Source organism: Uloborus diversus, chromosome 3 (assembly GCF_026930045.1).
Source record: "Uloborus diversus isolate 005 chromosome 3, Udiv.v.3.1, whole genome shotgun sequence".
In the NCBI taxonomy this organism is placed as follows: Eukaryota; Metazoa; Arthropoda; class Arachnida; order Araneae; family Uloboridae; genus Uloborus; species Uloborus diversus.
Genome location: NC_072733.1, coordinates 102,616,665 through 102,634,401, shown reverse-complemented (window position 1 = coordinate 102,634,401; position 17,737 = coordinate 102,616,665). Strand labels below are relative to the sequence as shown.

General features: G+C 33.3%; 1 protein-coding gene across 2 annotated transcripts in view; it reads left to right on the top strand.

Moving 5' to 3' along the window:
- The window catches only part of LOC129218148 (uncharacterized), a 336,406-nt gene that overhangs the window by 133,618 nt on the left and 185,051 nt on the right, over window positions 1-17,737 (top strand). For both annotated transcript variants that reach the window (XM_054852364.1, XM_054852365.1), the window contains 2 exons: window positions 3,422-3,572; window positions 17,147-17,272. In XM_054852364.1, coding sequence (XP_054708339.1) covers window positions 3,422-3,572; window positions 17,147-17,272 — 277 coding nt within the window. The remainder of the gene's footprint in view (window positions 1-3,421; window positions 3,573-17,146; window positions 17,273-17,737) is intronic.

The following is a 17,737-nucleotide window of genomic DNA, read 5'->3' as shown; positions in this document are numbered from 1 at the left end:
ACTTCGTAGCTTTGGCAAAAATTTATACACGGAGGACAAATGACCGAGTCCGATTCTCGGATATTCGACTCCAACTCCTTTATATCAAAATGAGATTGACTCCGACTCTGCAGCTATGGTTTTAACTGCGAAATAATTATTGTTAATATTAGTTGTTTTTTTTATTTTCACGCTAAAGTTTTAATTTAGGTATTTAGTTTTCGGGGAATAAACTCAAAATCATTTATGTTTCTACATAAAGATATGCGCAGACGATTATTATTATTATTATTTTTTTTTTTTTTTGACAATGAAAAGTATTTCTTTAAGTTGACATTTTATTGTTTTTATTTATTTTGGTAAGTGCATTAATTCATTTAAAAAGTTATTTTTGGCAACAGGGGAAAAAGAAACGATTTTTTTTTTTTTTGATATGATGTATTTATTTTAATGAGCTTATTAATTTTAATTATTATTTTATCGTTTTGAAAGCTGTTAAAGATTTTTTTAATGGAAAAAAGTGTATTAGCTGCTTTGTTTGAAAGGTGCTGCTATTTTATTTGTTCTTTTTTTTTAATTTAATTTTATTTATTTTTTTATTTTTTATGCATCTAATTTTTTAGATGAGTGAGAAATATTTTATTCCTAGAAATTAGATTAAAATATTAAAAAAATATGTTTCAAACAATTTGCGACTTTAGCTATTTTTGAGAATATTGATCAGGTACTAGAAAGTAGTATGGGTATACGGGAAAGTAGGCTCGTATAGTTCTAGACAGTTTTTTTTTTTTTTTTGAGAAAGAAAAGTAAATACTATCGCAAACTGAATAAATTTCAGTTATCTGAACGTTCTGATTCATTGAATATTTTAACTTAGAGGGAAAGTACTATTTTCCTTACTTTCTAAATGCTGTTTAAAAATTAAGGTAAGTCATAATCATCTAAGTCTAAATGAAACAGTTATTGTCATTATTGAAATCTGAGTAATTCAGTGATCAAAAGCTTTGGAAAAATTTGCTGAAATTTGATAAAAACCGATAGGAACCTTACACAGATTGATAAAATCATAAAAATCCTTTAACTGTAAAAACTGACGAATTTTCGTTAAAATAGAAAAAAATCAAACAAAAATCTGCAGGTAAGAGTGAACTATATGCAGGGTCCGATTTGCCTATAAGATAAACAATCTATAGCTTAGGGCCCCTGCTTTGAAGTGAGCCCGTAACTCCCAAAAAATTGTGATTCATTCCTTGAAAAAATGGAAAGTGATTGAAAAACTAATTTCATTTTCAAGTACTTGAAAACCTTGAATATTTGGAAACGTGTGGCTACAAACCTTAAGTTTTAAAATTTCTTCCAAATTGTAGGGGGAGGAATGCCAAAATGTGTCAAATTCAGCTCCTTGCTACATCCTGCATCAAAAAAGTAAAAATCATGGTTCTTGCGTTTGTAACATATTATTTGAAATAGATTTTTGTGACTCACATGCTTCATATCTTGCTATTTATTTAATCCCGAATGCAGAATTTTGGAAATTCTTTTGCATTGATTGCTTTTATCTTACTTTTACTGCATATTGTTAATCTGTTTAGCCCGGGAAGAAAATGATACACTACCCCTATTCCTTTTTGTTTTCTGCACTACTTATAATTAAAAAAAAGTTGTAATGAGAAATTAAAGTTTGTTTTTTCTTTTAAACTTAAAGTAGCCATTTCTTACAAAGTTTGAACAATACTGTACAGCTGTATAATCTACTACTCATTTTCAGAGACCTGAAAGTGCAAATTATTGATAGGTTCTAAAATCTCTGAAAAGAATTGGCGCATTATAGCCTACCAGGGCTCTTGAGCCAAAAACCCAATCTAACCAACCAAACCTTGAAAATAATTAGACAAGTCTTTGAAACTCCTAAGCAAAGTGTGCTTCAATTTTATTTCTTATCAAGTGTATAAATTAAGAATTGTTCAAATGGGTAGTAAGTTACTCTCTTGATACCTATTCTTTAAATCTGTGCACGATTTCTTTTAAAATATTAACTTGCGTCGCAAAGCACTTTTAAAGCGTAAAACTTAAAAAAAAAAAAAAAAAATTGCCTATTATTTCCTATTAACCTTTATAAGACTTCAAAATGCAGAATTTTATATCCATTTTATATAATTTCCTCCGCGGGAGTAACCCCTGGGTCCCCTAAAATTGGAGATATTCTATATCTCCCTTAAAAGGGAGCCCTGCATCACTCTCTTAATACCAGCCCCCTCTCTTTTAAGGTCAATTCAAAAAGGACAGCATGATTACACACAGTAATGAAAACAACATATAAAAAAGTAAAGAATGGCCTTATGCATCAGAGAAAACAGATAAAAACGTGGGAGAGGGGCAATCAAAAAAGTTGCTCCAAAAAAAATCCTGCCCCCCCCCCCAGGAACTCAGTCCTAAATCCGCCTATGTTTGTACTAACTCAATGAAGAAATACTCCTTACCGGAACTAAACTTCAACTGAGACCACAATTACCAGACTTAGCGTGGGGCACTAAAGGGCATGAAGATTATGCCTGATATATCCAGAATCTTACAAGAATGTCTACATTGCCCAGGCTAACAACTTGATCCGGATTCAATTGCCCGTCCATCATAACCACCTTCTTCAAAATGGACCTGAACTGCACACAGCAAACGCTCTACACAGACAAGGCTGAAGAAGTCACCAAAGCTGTTGTTAAAGTTTTCGACTTAATTTGACTTTTTTTTTACTGTATTTCATTTTGTACTTGCCATACAACAACGACAACAAGTCCTTCTAAAAGGCTATAGTAGAACTAGTAGATGATATAAAAATGCTGAAGAGAGTGTCGAGCACCATGATGCTGTCATGAATCGCTTTTAACTCTTGACTGTTAAACACTTAATGGGGAGTATTTATGCCTGTACCTTTGTAAATCGATAAATGCATTTAAAAATGATGTTCAATTATCTGCTTTTCAAGCTGTGAGTAATTAGTACCTTCAATGGGAAAAAAGTGAAGAGGGAGTGGCCAGGGAGGAACTATCACTCATTTGCACTAATTTCATCATTGCTTTTGCAGATTAGTAGTAATGTGTAGCAACTGTGTGTGTAGTTTAATGCACAATACTATCAATGAAATGGTTTTACCCTTTAATATATTACATTTTCTCATATTTTGTGCAATGTAATGAGTAGTATGAGTAAAAGTGATCAGTTTAATTGTATGTAATAATAGCAAACATATTTTCTCTTCTGCTTGTAACATGAAGCAAAATCATTTACTTAGATTTTCAACTCTATTTAATCATTTTGTAAAACAGTAGTCAACATTTTTTAAAATGACTTTTGAGCATAGACATACAAAAGTATGTATGATGTACTTTTTCTTTTAATTTTAATATTGCTGTATTGAATAACATATTACATTTATTTATTACAGATTGAATATTTCAAGTGATTCAACAACTGAGTTGAATAGTAGCAAAAATACGAAATCAATTCTTATTAGCTATGTTCATGCTGAAGCTTCAGCCCATGCTCGAGATTTAAAAAGTGAATTGATAAATATGGGATTGGAGAGTGTTTTTCTGGTATGTTTTCTAGTCTCTTTAAGTTAAAATTTTGCCTACATAACTATGGGCATTATTTTAGCTCATTGGTTTTCATTTTTGAAAATGTGAAAGCAAGCAGATATTATAAACAAATTCTTAAGTAAACTAAATGGTTCATTTAAGAAACCATTATGCATATTGTTAAAATAGCAATTCTATAGTAAAGTCTAGTATAGTATCTCATCTTTTACACTTAGTTTGAACCATTTGCATGAAAAATGATTTTGACTACAGGAAATCCGGAAAAATTTCTATATATAAAATTTTGGCAGAGCACACAAAAACTATTCGAATTTTCCAGATTTTACAACATTGTGCTTGGATGTGGTAAAGCTGCACCGCGGAAAGATGGGTGATGACCTTGAAGCAGAAACATCGTTTGATTCCCTTGTAATAGCTTGTTTGTTCTTATTTTGTAATAGATACGATCATCAACAACGTCCCTCTTACTGCTCGGCGTTTTCTTGCTGATTCTGCCTATTAGAGATGATACAAATGATGTTTCGCTTCATGGTCATCCGCCATTCCTCTGTGGTCCAGCTTTACCTGTGCCTAGTTGACCTCAATTGCCTTAGTTTCAGCACTTCCGAGTTAGATTGATTTTATGGTAAAAGAGTTTGAATCTACTTTTCCCTGCGATTCCGCAGCCCTGCTAATTTTTCGCTCAGAAAGAAATTCATCAAAATTTAAATGGCTGTCTAACAAACTTCAATGTTATTATGTTTTAATGTAAACACAGATTACATTTTAAAATGCCTGCTGCATTTGCATGAATGTTAATGTGTAAAATAGTTAATATGGTGCAATAATGAACACATAAATCAGTCTTAAAAGTTCCAATTTTCCTTTGCTGAATAGAACTTGACTTCTGAAATCCATCACCATCCTAAACATCTTTAATAATAATTGTATAAAATGAATTTTCTTAAAATTCTCATAAAATATATATTTGGGCTAAATAATAATAAAAATTTAGGCTACATTTTTCAAATGGTGGTTCAAAATGGTTTTCAACATTACTCAGATACAGTTGAATAGAAATTTTTGAATGTACAAGGTTAAAGAATGAGCCTGCAAGTTCTCGACAGAAGATAAAATGTAAGAATAGTTGAAAATAATCATTAACACAAAGTTATTGCTGTCAAAGAGTTAAAATCACATAGTAATCAAATAGAGCAAGTGCTGTAGATGCAATTGGATTTTGAATTCAGTAAAAAATCAGGGCTGATACACAAAAGCATCATAAAACAGATTTGCCCCTAATGAGAAAGGAAGAGAAAACTGTTCATATTCCATTGTGGATTACAACCTACTCTGCAATTGTTGATTATCATTTTCATTTTTCAATATTTTCCAAAAACATTCTTTTGTAAGAAATAAGTGATTTTTTTTCTGAATGTACTAATAGTTAGGTTACAATGTGTCTATTAGTAGTAATGCTTTTAAATGTAGACATTTCTTGGTTTTTCCCCAGTATCACTTATTCACGGTTGTTACAAAAAACAGCTAATAGGAACAAATTCGGGGATTTTTGACATTTTGTATTAACCGAGTTAACCGTACTTTTAGTTATTTCACAAAATTAAACTTTTTATTTGCTGCCTCTTTATTGTATTTATTCTCTGTATTTTTCAGTTCATATTTCTAATTATCTACTACTTAAGAGATCAGTCTCAAGCAGCTATACCTTTTTTTTTATATTTGGCTTTTATTTTGGTTTCAGAAATTACACAGGTCTACAAAAAAAAGCTTTTTTTTCTATGTTTCTGTTTTAATGCATGAATTCTGACACTATCCATCAAAAAAACATTAAAATATCCATCCATAGCTTTTAAAGTTTGTTTTTGTGTTTTATGTCTACAAGTATGTTTTGAAGATTTTAACCGATTAGCGTAGGAAAAAAAAGTAATTGATTTTTGAATCTTTTTGTAAATTCTTTGTCTGCTCAGGACATAACTAGCTCATTTTCAAGGAGGGGCAAGATCTCATTCCCCCCTCCCCAGCACTCTTAAAATGAAGGAAAATATTCTTGGAGAAATTTGAAAGCGTCAACACCAAGCGTCAACAACAACCCGTCAATTTGACAGAATTCAATGATTTAGTACGAGACCTTAAACTACCAGAGAAGAAAGAAATTCTAGGTTCTCGATTAAATCAGTGAAATTTGCTTGAAAATGATGCGGAAATAACTGATTAAGGAAATTGTCATAAATTGTTTTTGTGTTATTTCAAGAAAGAAGATAGATTTGGTTGCTGTAATAACATGACAGGTTTGTTCAAGGACATTGGAATACAGTAGCCCCTCGTTATATCGCGCCTTGTTATATCGCTCATTCGGATATATCGCTCTTTTCTTCTGTCTCCCGAAATATTAAAGTCTAAGAAAAAAAAACTTCGCTTTAAGTTTGAAACCATTTCTGAAAACATATGGTATTGCTCAGAGAAGGTCTCTTTCTTCTTTATTTTGTCAATAAACAAAAAGAAGCTGTTCTTCAGAATCCACTGGAAAAGTAGCAGCAATACCTGTCATCCAAATGTACGTACCCGTTCAGTATATATCAGTATGTAAACTACTTGACATCTTTTGCACTCATACATTGCCTTTACAATGAGTGAGAGACATCAAGCAGGTGTCATACTAGCCCATATAGAAGAGCACATACACCCTTCATTTAGTACAGAAAAAATTTGTGCTTGGTTGCACAAACCGGGATTTGCATCAAAAAAAAGGAATGATATGGACGGGCAAAAGAGTTTTCTGTAAGCAATGGGGTTACTTTTACTTTTCACATCCTTTCTACAGCAAGTCAAACGTATTAGAAAGTCTATTGGGAATAAGAGGGTATTGGAGAATGCTCACTCTTATCTCCCGGCAGCTCAAAAAGATTATCTTCATTCGCCATTTGATGTTTTTAACTTTCTGACAGTGAAAATTTACTTAAATTTCAATCTTGTTTAAATTTCAATAGGTGTGATAGTACATTTGTGAACTCTACATCGAAACCATTAGAAAATCATGTCAAAAAGGACGAATGCCAATTTACTTATGGTATTGGACTTATAACTACTTTTAATGACCTCTGTTATATCGCACTTTCGGATATATCGCTCTTTTTCTTTGTCCCCCGAAAAGCGCAATATATAACGAGGGGTTACTGTACCATGCATATTTTCGGACTAGTGACTTTTCATTCATAGCTCTTCAAAAGGTTTAAAAGCAGTCCTTCTTCACAATGGAAACCAATTGCATTCTGTGCAAGGAAAGTTACGATAGGGTTAAAATGGTTTTGGAGAAATTAAAATGTACAGAATATGATTGGCCAGTAATAGGAGATTTCAAGATGCTTGGTTTTCTGGTGTTAACCCAAGGCGGGTATGCTAAGTATTCCTGATACCTTTGCTTATGGGCTTGCAGAGCAGTTTCACTACATTACCAACAGCATATCTGGCCTGATCGAGTCATATTTCAGATAAGGAAACATTTCAAATGGGAACCAAATGTAGATCCAGAGAATATATTGATGCCACCATTACATATAAAATTAGGCCTAATGAAGCAATTTGAAAACTCTGGATCAAAATGCTAATGCATTTGAATATTAAAAGAAATTCTTTTCCACATTATCTGAAACAAGAGTTAAATCGGGTATTTTCATTGGACCACAAATAAAAAATAATGAACAGTGATGAGTTCACACTCAATCCTAATGCAAAACATGCTTGGGAGAGTCTTAGGAGCAGTAGTGAATGGTTTTCTCAGAAACAACAGAGCTAACATCTATCAAGAATTGGTTTAAAATATGCTTGAAAGCTTTTTTACATTATGGGCTGTAGAATGCCTCCTTAACTTCGTATGCTACATGCTCACCTCGAGCAATCTAAATTATAATATAGATACCTATTCAGAATAGCAAGGAGAGCGTTTTCACCAAGATGTGATGGACTTTGAAAGATGTTACCAAGGACATTATAAAGATAGCATGATGGGAGATTATATTTGGGGTTTAATACGAGACAGTCCATAACAAAATCACCAAAGCCATTAATTTTTAATTTTACATTTTTGTGCTATTATTTATGTATTGTATTATTATGTATTAATTAAAAAAGCCCGAATGTTCATCAAAGAAATTTCTACTTCAGTCATTGGAAAAAATCCTGCATTTCACTTAAAAATTCAAAAAATACCCCTAGTTTCTACAAAAACAAACTTTATTCTAAATATTTATTTTTTCTTTTATTAGAAACATAAATCAAACCATAATTTAATAGTCAGAAGCGAGGCACAAAAATTGTGTTGACCTGTGTTATGTATCAGGAATGAAAATCTTCCGCAGACCCGTACCTTTCTGAAAAACTAACTCCCATAATTGTATCACAAAAATTGAACAGAAAACAACTTCCCCCCCCCCCAACACAGTTATAACCGCCCCTCCCCCTGCACCATTTTCGGGGTTGGCAACATCCAAATTCGGTTTATCCGTACCAATAACTTTCAGTAACTCCCATAATTGTATCACAAAAATTGAACGGAGAACCTCTTGCTTCCCAGCACACTTATAACCGCCCCCTGCACCATTTTCGGGGGTGCCAACATCCAAATTCATTTTCCTTGTGCCAATACCTTTCAGAAACACTTACTCCCATAATTGTATCACAAAAATCGCATGGGAAACCATTTACTCCCAGACTAAAAGGTTTAAGTGATAAGATGGCATAGTGGACAAAAATGAGTGAGTGTTATGGAAGCGGATGTAATCGTATTTTGAAATGCATAAACACTAATGTTTTCTACATCATTCTCGAGCCTTTTTCCCTCCCCACCCCCGAAACGAAGTTTCTTTCTTCTTTCTACCTTAGAAAGAACGCATGATTCAGCAGAAATCTTGACGGGAACAACACGGTCACGATCAATTGCTTGAAAATTCTCGGCAGCCAGAAGTGAAAAAAATACAAAACGTGGAAAATCGCGGATTCACAAGGGGACAGGGGGGGTTCTAACTGCAAACATAAAACAGTTATATTCTCAACTTTTCTCGGTTTACGACAAGCTTTCAAAGCGTAAAATGCTTAAATTCACCAATAACATTATTATAATGCATAAACATACAAATTAAATATTACAGACACATGATTCGGAGCTATTAAGAGCCCCTTTTTCATTGTAAAAGATGCGAGTTTATGATGATTTGTAGAGGTGTTTTTTTCTGTTACGGATTATAAAAAGTATTTTTGAACGAAACAAAACATGTAATGAAACTGACTTTTTTTTATTATGCCAACATTGTAAATTTTTGGTAAAATAACAGAAAAACTTCATATTTTCTGTTACAATCATTTGCTGTCCAAAATATTTAAATAAAGACAGGAATGTAGAATTATATTTACAGAGATCAACACACAGGTACTCATTTAAGACCGTTTGAAAGAAAAGCTACATTTCAATTAACCATTAAAATAAGTTTTTCATATACAAAACCATTTCCGAAGAATATTAGAATATTTTTTTTACTATGCCAACATTATAAATTTAAGGTAAAAGATCTGAAAAACTACCTATTTTCTGTTACAACCATGTGCCACCAAAACAGTTAAATAAAAACAAGATTATGGAATTAGATTTGTAGATATCAACACATAAGCTCTTAGTTAACAATGTTTGAAAGAAAATACACATTCAGATTAACCATTAAAATAAGTTTTTTACGTGCTTGACCGTTTCAGAAGAATATAGTTATCCAGAATTTTGAACAATAAGTCAGCAAAGCAACACTAATGAATAACACCAATTAAAAATCCGTTTCACTGTCAGATTCATCGGAACTGCTATCCACTTTCCAGTTAAAACAGTAATTTGCATCATCCAGATCTAAACATTCACACATTTCTGTGCACGGAAATCTGCTGCGTCTGCATTTGTATAAAAGTGTTGAGCATTTACTTTTTTTACATGAGCATTTTACTAGTTCTAAAATCCCCTGTGGAGCAGGTTCCATTCTGGACATCTGGAGAACAAATCTGTTGTCATGCTTTTCCCAACCATAACCATCATCTGGCTGTAGAATCTTTGGACATGCAATGATATCATTTTGCCGAATCATGGCTTGATAGTTTGCTCTCATAATAGCATAGCTAAGAGCTGATTGTGTCTGTCGCATTTTCTCTGATTTGGCAATTTTCTTTTGAAATAAAATGAACCGAACAGAGCCAAATATCCGATTTAGAGCACTTTGGCATATAAAGTTTACAAGCAATACCGTTCTAATGCAGCAAACATATCGTCAGAGGGCGTAGAACGCAATCCTAAATTTTCAAAAGCTTGCAAAATATTTGAATCACATTGCTGCAAGGCTTTCCAACAAGATAGTTTACCTTTCCCAGCTAACGATCCAGTAGTGTCGCATCCAGTAAATGGAGTCTGATATTCGGATTTTTAGGCATTATAATGTAGTTATTAGTGGATTAAGGCATTTTCAGCTTTGAAAACTTGTTTTAAACCGAGAAATTATGAATGTATAACTGTTTTATGTTTGCAGTTATGATCTCCCCTGCCCCCTTGCAGCATTTTGGGGGTAGCAACATCCAAATTTGTTTTCCTCATGCCAATACCGTTCAGAAAAACTAACTCCCATAATTGTATAACAAAAATTGAATGGAAAACAACTTGCCCCCCAACGTAGTTGTAACCGGCCCCCTTCCGCCCTGCACCTTTTTCGGGGTTGGCAACATCCAAATTCAGTTTTCTCATATCAATACCTTTCAGAATAACTAACTCCCATAATTGTAACACAAAATTGAATGCAAAACCCCTTGCAATTATAACCACCCCCCCTGCACCATTTTCGGGGGTGCCAACATCCAAACTTGTTTTCTTCGTGCCAATACCTTTCAGAAAAACTCTCATCATTGTATCACGAAAATCGCACGTAAGCCATAATTGAACCGTTTGGTCCTCCACTATGTAAAACTTTTTGCAGACTATTATTTTCAACCCTTCTTGTACGTATTTTTCTGAAGACTTGTACGCTCATTGTTTTACCATGCCCGTTTCACTGCCACTTTCTAGTGATGGTGAAAAATACCCCCTCATCTCCCTTCTGCCCCGAACTTCCCGAAACTTTGCCCACGAATCAGGATTCTTGCTGAGGTACACGTTCTTTCTTGAGTAGAAAGAAGTAAGGAACTTTTTTCTGTTGGTGAAGAGGGTAAAATAGGACTGGAGGGGGAAATGCTGGAGAGAGACAGTGGGTGGATTGTGGGTGAGTGCAATCGTTAGATGTAGCTTCTGAAATCCGATTGCGTCCGCTTCTGTAACTCTGTCATTTTTATCTGCTATGCCATTCTACTGCTTAGAAAGTAATACAGTAAAACTTCGATAAGTCGAAGTTGCAGGGACAGCGAAAAAAAATCGTGTTATCGAAAATTCGGCACATTGAATAAAAAAAGCAAACTATATAGAAAAAATAAATACCATCACTGACACTCATTAAATTGAAAATATGAGCAAAAAAGTGATAGAGTAATGTATCAAAGATAATATCGTCGCTTCAAGGGAACAGTAGGATATCTTACTGTTATTCCTGGGATTAGATGTCTTACTGTTGCTCTAAGACGATGATATATACTTGACATAATAAATGTAGAATATAGTTCTATAAATTCAAGAGCTTGTATAGGTTGGAAAACAAGTTTATAGTTTTATGTATGACATAACAATTTTTACTTTTTTTTTTTAAACAATCACGATTGCTTATTTTTCTCACTTGACTGTTTTGAATTCCTATCATTTTATTTTCCCACCAGCACCCTCTGCCAGCACCACCGTCGCGTCGACCGGCCTCACGGTGCTGCTCCTCTTGCGAAAACCGTCTCCAGGTTGTGTCAATATCCTACACACTCATGCCTGCACACAGACACAATGTGCCTACATACACACACACACACACAAACGCCTACACACACACGCTTGCATACACAGCACTGCATACACAACACGCACCCACACACATGCGCCTACACAAACACACACACACGCACCCACACATATGCGCCTACACAAACACACAAATGCCCATTCATACACACACACGCTCGCGATTGCGGAAAACATAATTTGAATTCAAGATGCAAAAATTCAAATTATTATTTTTTTAAATCTGTTATCAAACATTGCTTTGAGTGTAGAATTTTTTTCTCTCATTTAATAGTCCTCAGATATTTTTGAAACCTCAAACAGGAGTCGGGGACATTCGGATGGGATTCTATAAAAACACGCAATACATCTGCTGCTTTTCTTGCACCGTCGTATTTACACCTTACTATATTCGTGGCCAATCGAAAAATGGCCGAAACTTTTTTTTGTTAGGTGTTTCGTCTTAAACTCTGTAATGGGTTTCACAGATCGAAATGGTACTCCAAGTAGGCGAAGTGTAGATATTGTACCTCTAAGCAGTTTTCATTTTATTTTATTTTTTATTTATTTATTTTTTAAATAAAAGATGTTGTTGACACCTTCCCAACCTGATGTTATCCTTACTAACTAATGACGAGGTACACTGGATTCTCTCTATTCTGAACACTCATGGGACCGAACAAAAGTGTTCAGATTATGGGGGTGTTCATTATAGAGGGCGACTGAATAATGTATGTATTGTTCGTTTTTCACAAGAAGGCACTTGACTCCTCCCCCGTCACGTGGTATCCGATGATCCTATTTCGCTGTATTCGGCAGAAGGTATGTTCGGATCATAGCACTTTATTTTAAAAGCAGCAGTTTTTAAAATGAAAGAATAACTAAAATGACAAGAGACAAGTGACGAAAGTGATGTAAATGACACTAAGACTTTTTTGCAAATTAAAATGCACGCCCAAGTTAAATCTGTCTAGTTTTCTCCTTTAGAAGAGCGTGGATTGCGTACTGTCCCCCCCCCACCTGCATAAAATGGAACTCTGCTTTCGAGGGTGCGTGGCTAAGTGCCTTCTCTTGGAAAACGAACAATATATGTATTCTACTGAGTTCATAAACTGTAAGCAAAACCCTTCCCGTGATATTTCCCACCTAATTTTCTGGCTGCACTAAATAAACGCTGTGACTTCCCTTATGAACAGCTTTTTGTTTTCTACCAAAAGAAATGAAGTAAGCAGTAATTTAAGCGAAAAAAAAAAAAAAAAAAAAACTTGCCAAATTATGTGCAAATAATCATGTCCGAGATTTATTTGATCCACTTTGTCTAGACGCCTTTTGATGCAATGCAATGGTGCCGATTTCTTTTTTGTTCATACTTTTTGGAAAGGAAAAAAAAAAAAAAAACACTATTTCGACTTATAGAGTTACGTTAGCAAAGAAACTTTGACGACAGTCACGAAATAAAATTTGACTTATCGAATATTTTGACTCAACGAACTTCGGCTTATTGAAAATAAATAACATTGATTCTTCTTTCAGTAAGACGAGAGTAAATATTCTCTTCGGCTTACCGAAGTTTTCGGCTCATCGAAGTTCGACTTACCGAAGTTTCACTGTACCTTTTTTTAGACTACTATTTTCAACCCTTTTTATACTTTATTTATTAATTTTTTAATTTTTATGAAGACTGCCACGCCTATTCAAAAATGTTTATCCTATTCCATCCGAGATCCTTGAAGATCTTAATAAATTCAAATTTATTTTAATTATACTGTGCTATTTTATTGTGACAGACATGTAAATAAAGGAAATTAAAGATATTTACATTCTCAACTCATAAAATAGTGTTTAAAACTTTTTTATCAATTTAAAAATAATCATTTTTATGCTAATGCTTAAAATGACCATCAAAACTGAAAAAGTTTTAGATTGGGTTTAGTTTTTTAATAATTTTTGTAGAATACACCCAGCTGCTCCACAAAATTTCAAAATGTTCCTCAAATTGTTTCTATAAAGGTTAGCCATGCAGATAATGTCATTTTGTAATCATGGTGTCCAATGATTCAGCTTGTATTAAGTGTTTAATTACATGGAAGTTTTATAGCATTAGATGTCACATTATAAATTTCACCTGATTTGTGGGCTATGGGAAATTGAAAGTGGTAAATCGAAGTGATATATCTGATAAAATCTTAAATAAATGCGAGCTTATTTTATTTATTCATTTGTTAGCATTTCTACTAGTAAAAAAAATTATCTATTAATATTTAAAGAGCATTATATGCATATAATGTAAAAAATATGTATAAATTCAAATTTTAAGTCTTGCAATTTTTCCTCTTTTTTGACTTCGGGCTGTTTTCATCCCTGTATGTATGCCAGAACTTTTTACATTTGTTTTATGATACTTCATTCTTAGTTTTTTTTTTTTTTTTTTTTTTTTTTTAACAACTACAATAGAAGCTTGATTGATCGAGTAAGATTTCTCTTAATCGAGCCGTTAATGAAGTCTATTTTTTTTTAAAAAATAATGTCAATTTTACTAAATGATGACTTTTCAATTTGAAAATAATATTTTGTGGGATTTTTTTTTTTTTTTTAAATGTATATTTCAATATTTAACTTTCCATTGTAAGAAATGCCAATTCTTTTTTGTTTTTTTAATTTAAGTTATTTTCTTACTTTAGTTTAACTGTAAAACATTAATTTTTGTGTTCATGTTCACATTTTGAAAAAATTCTACTGTATTTTCAGTTAATTCATTTGAAAAATTTGAGATCCTGGTAAGTTATGCAAAGTTTCTATTAACTGAGATTTTCGACATCCGAGGCACTAACGGTCCCAATTAGCTCAGATAATCGAGGTTTTACTGTACTTTTATGTTTTGTTGCTGCTTTGTGCATTTTTAGGTTGAAGATTTTTTTTTTTTTTTTTTGTATTTTACTATTTTTTTTCTTTTATTCATATTTTGTATATATATATATATATATATATATATATATATATATATATATATATATATATATATACAGTGAAACCCCTCTATTACAGACACTAACGGGACAAACTTTTTTGTCCGTAAGAGAGGGGTGTCCGCTTTACAGAGGTTTTTTTAATTTAATTAACTTTAGTTATTTGTTTATGTTTTTTGAAATCTTAAATGAAATATGTGTGAATTCTACTCTTTCATATGCATAGATTTTTTTTAATTTACTAGTTTTTACCAACATATACATAATAAACAATTATTTTATCAGGTTAAATTCAAATATTACAGTTTTGCACACTCAAAGAGATTTAAATAACAGGTTCGCATAAAAATTACATACCTAATTTGTACTTTTAAAAAATTGTTCGATTGATGTCTGTTGATATGTTTTGATCGATGAAAGTCTTTCATTTTCGAAATGTATCTTAAGTTCTTGTACCAAGTCTAGTCCTTTAGGATCGTTGTGTTTAATTGAAAATTCCCTGAGTCCATCTAATACGCTTAAAGCTTCGTTAACATTTTTAATTGTTTTAACGTCTTCTTTTACGGACAGTTCATCCTCATCGTCATCCTCAACTGTATGATCTTCGTTAATTTCGCGCACTATGCTTGCAATTTCTGTTTCGCTTTCTTCAGTGAAAACTTGGTCGTCGATGGGAGCATAGTCTTCAGCGGTCACATTTGTGAACCCTGCTTGTTGCATTAACGACTGCAAATCGGATCCATCATTGTCACAATCAACTTCGTTGTCAATTTCCTCTGTGGCAGATCCTTTTTTGAATCCAACGCGATTAAAGCAACTTACTATTGTTTCTTTTTTAACTTCCTTCCATGCGTGCTTAACCCAGCTGATTGCATCTAACACATCAGTTGTTTTGGACAATTCGCTACTTGTTTTAGTTTCTTCCATTTTATTGATTAAATGCTTCATAACTAGTTGTCTGTATTGAATTTTAAATGCTTGAATTATCCCAGCATCCATAGGTTGGCATTTCGATGTTGTGTTTGCTGGCAAGAAGACTATTTCTATATTTTTCAAGTGAAAGTCTTTGGGATGGGAGGGCGCGTTGTCCATAAAAATAACAATATGCCTTTTTTCTCTCCCCAACTTCTTATCAAAAGTTACAAGCCAATCAGATATGACACTGGTTGTCATCCACGCTCTTCTATTTGAATACCAGTCTACAGGTAATTTTTTTATATCCAGTCCTTTAAAACACCGAGGTCTGACTGCTTTTCCGATGACAACTGGTTTTAATTTTGTACCATCCATGCGGCACCCAACAAAACTGTTAAGCGTTCTTTGGAGATTTTGCCACCAGAGCAGTTTTCTTTCCGTAAAGTTAAGGTTTTATCTGGCAGAGCTCTATAAAACAAACCGGTCTCATCAATGTTATAAATGTCACATGGCTCGTAATTTTCAATCAAACTAGGCACTTTCTCAAACCATTTCTCGCAAACGTCAGCATCCACATCCATGGATTCACCACATATTTTTTTAAAAACGATATCTTGTCTCGTTTGAAAACGATCTATCCATCCATTGGAAGCTTTGAAATTTTCTATACCCATTTCAGTAGCTGCTTCTTTCGCCTTTTCTTGTAAAATAGGGCCAGAAATCGGAATATTTTTGCTTCTTGTGGACACAAACCATTTAAACGCAATTTCATCCACTGCAAGGGCATTACTTTTAGGAAAATCTTTTTTCTTCTCTTGGTTTCCATTTATGAACCATTCTTTCTTAAACTTCTCTTTTCCTTTTAATATACAGCAAATTTGTGTGCGTCCCGCACCAAACTTTTCAGCAATGTTCCGTATTCCAATTTTATTTTTTTCTGCGAAATCTATAACTTCAATTTTTTCTTTAAGAGAAAGAGTACGACACTGACGATGAGTATTCAGAGCCATTTCAATGAGAACGATGAAACAACTGAATGCTTTTACCCTTAAGTTTACTTTATGATATTGCATTGGCTTTACTTTTACTCTCTATAAAATATTTTTGTTAGATGGCGCGTCAACTCGGCTCCACTTAGACACAACACGCCTGCTTGTTAGTCATCTGAAAAGGAACAAGGCAACGGGGGAGGGTGGGGGTATACAGACAGAAACTTGCAGAATAATCATTTTCTCTTTTCTTTTCTTTTATTTTTGACGATTTGATGATGTTTTTTCCAATGAAAAATGCATTTCGGTGTCAAGCTGAAAATTTTTTGCTATGCAGTAGATGCAAAGTAAAATTGCAAAGAAATATTTTTTTTATCTCTGTATAAGTTGGTCGACTTTGCATTAAATGAAGCCTTTCAATGGAGTAGCTATTTAATTCTCAAGTTTTAAATACTGTCCGCAAAAAAGGATATATCAATGTAAATGACTTCGAAAAGGGTGTCCGTGTCCGTATTTGAGGGTGTCCGTACGAGAGAGGTTCCTTATACATTAGGTTTAATGTCTCTCTGCCGGGGAATTAAAAACTGTCCGCATAAGAGGGGTGTCCGCATTAAAGGGGTGTCCGTTAGGAGGGGTTTCACTGTATATATATCGCCTCAAAGCAATAAAAAGACATCAAATCCCAGGAATAACATTAAGACATCAAGATATCCTACGGTTTCTCTGAGGTGACGATATATATATTAATATTATGAAAATTTTATTTGTTAGGATGTTGATGATATACCTCCTGGTAAAGATTGGCAGGATGTAATTAATTCTAGTCTTAATAACTGTGCAGCATTTGTGCCCCTAGTAACTCCAAGATATGGTGCAACTAAATGGACAAATAGAGAGGTAAGTTTATTAAAATTTTCTTTGCTCTTTTTGTGTAATCAATGCATACTCTACAGTAGCTATGGTGATTGCAATGTTCAAGGAAAATCACATCAGCCTGATACTGCTTGTGAGTATATTGTTTGTTCATATAGAGTGCTGGTAAGCCGAAAAAGGATCTCATTTGTTTCACTTGCAAATAATTGTTTGTGGAATGCAAACAGCTGTATTCTGGTTTTACTTTTCTGGTCCCCCATGATAAGAGCCATCCCGTTAAACACTAGAACAGCTAGACCGGTCATTTTGACCTTAAAAGCATTTAAAACGGACTCAAAATATTTTGGTTTTAACAAATCCCTATTACTTTTTTTTTTTTAACTTTTGCTAAATATTAGTAAACTTCTACCTCTAAAAAATCATCCATTTATCTTTATTTGCTTCTTGTAAAATTTAATGTATACCTAGAACAGCCAAAAACTATCAAAA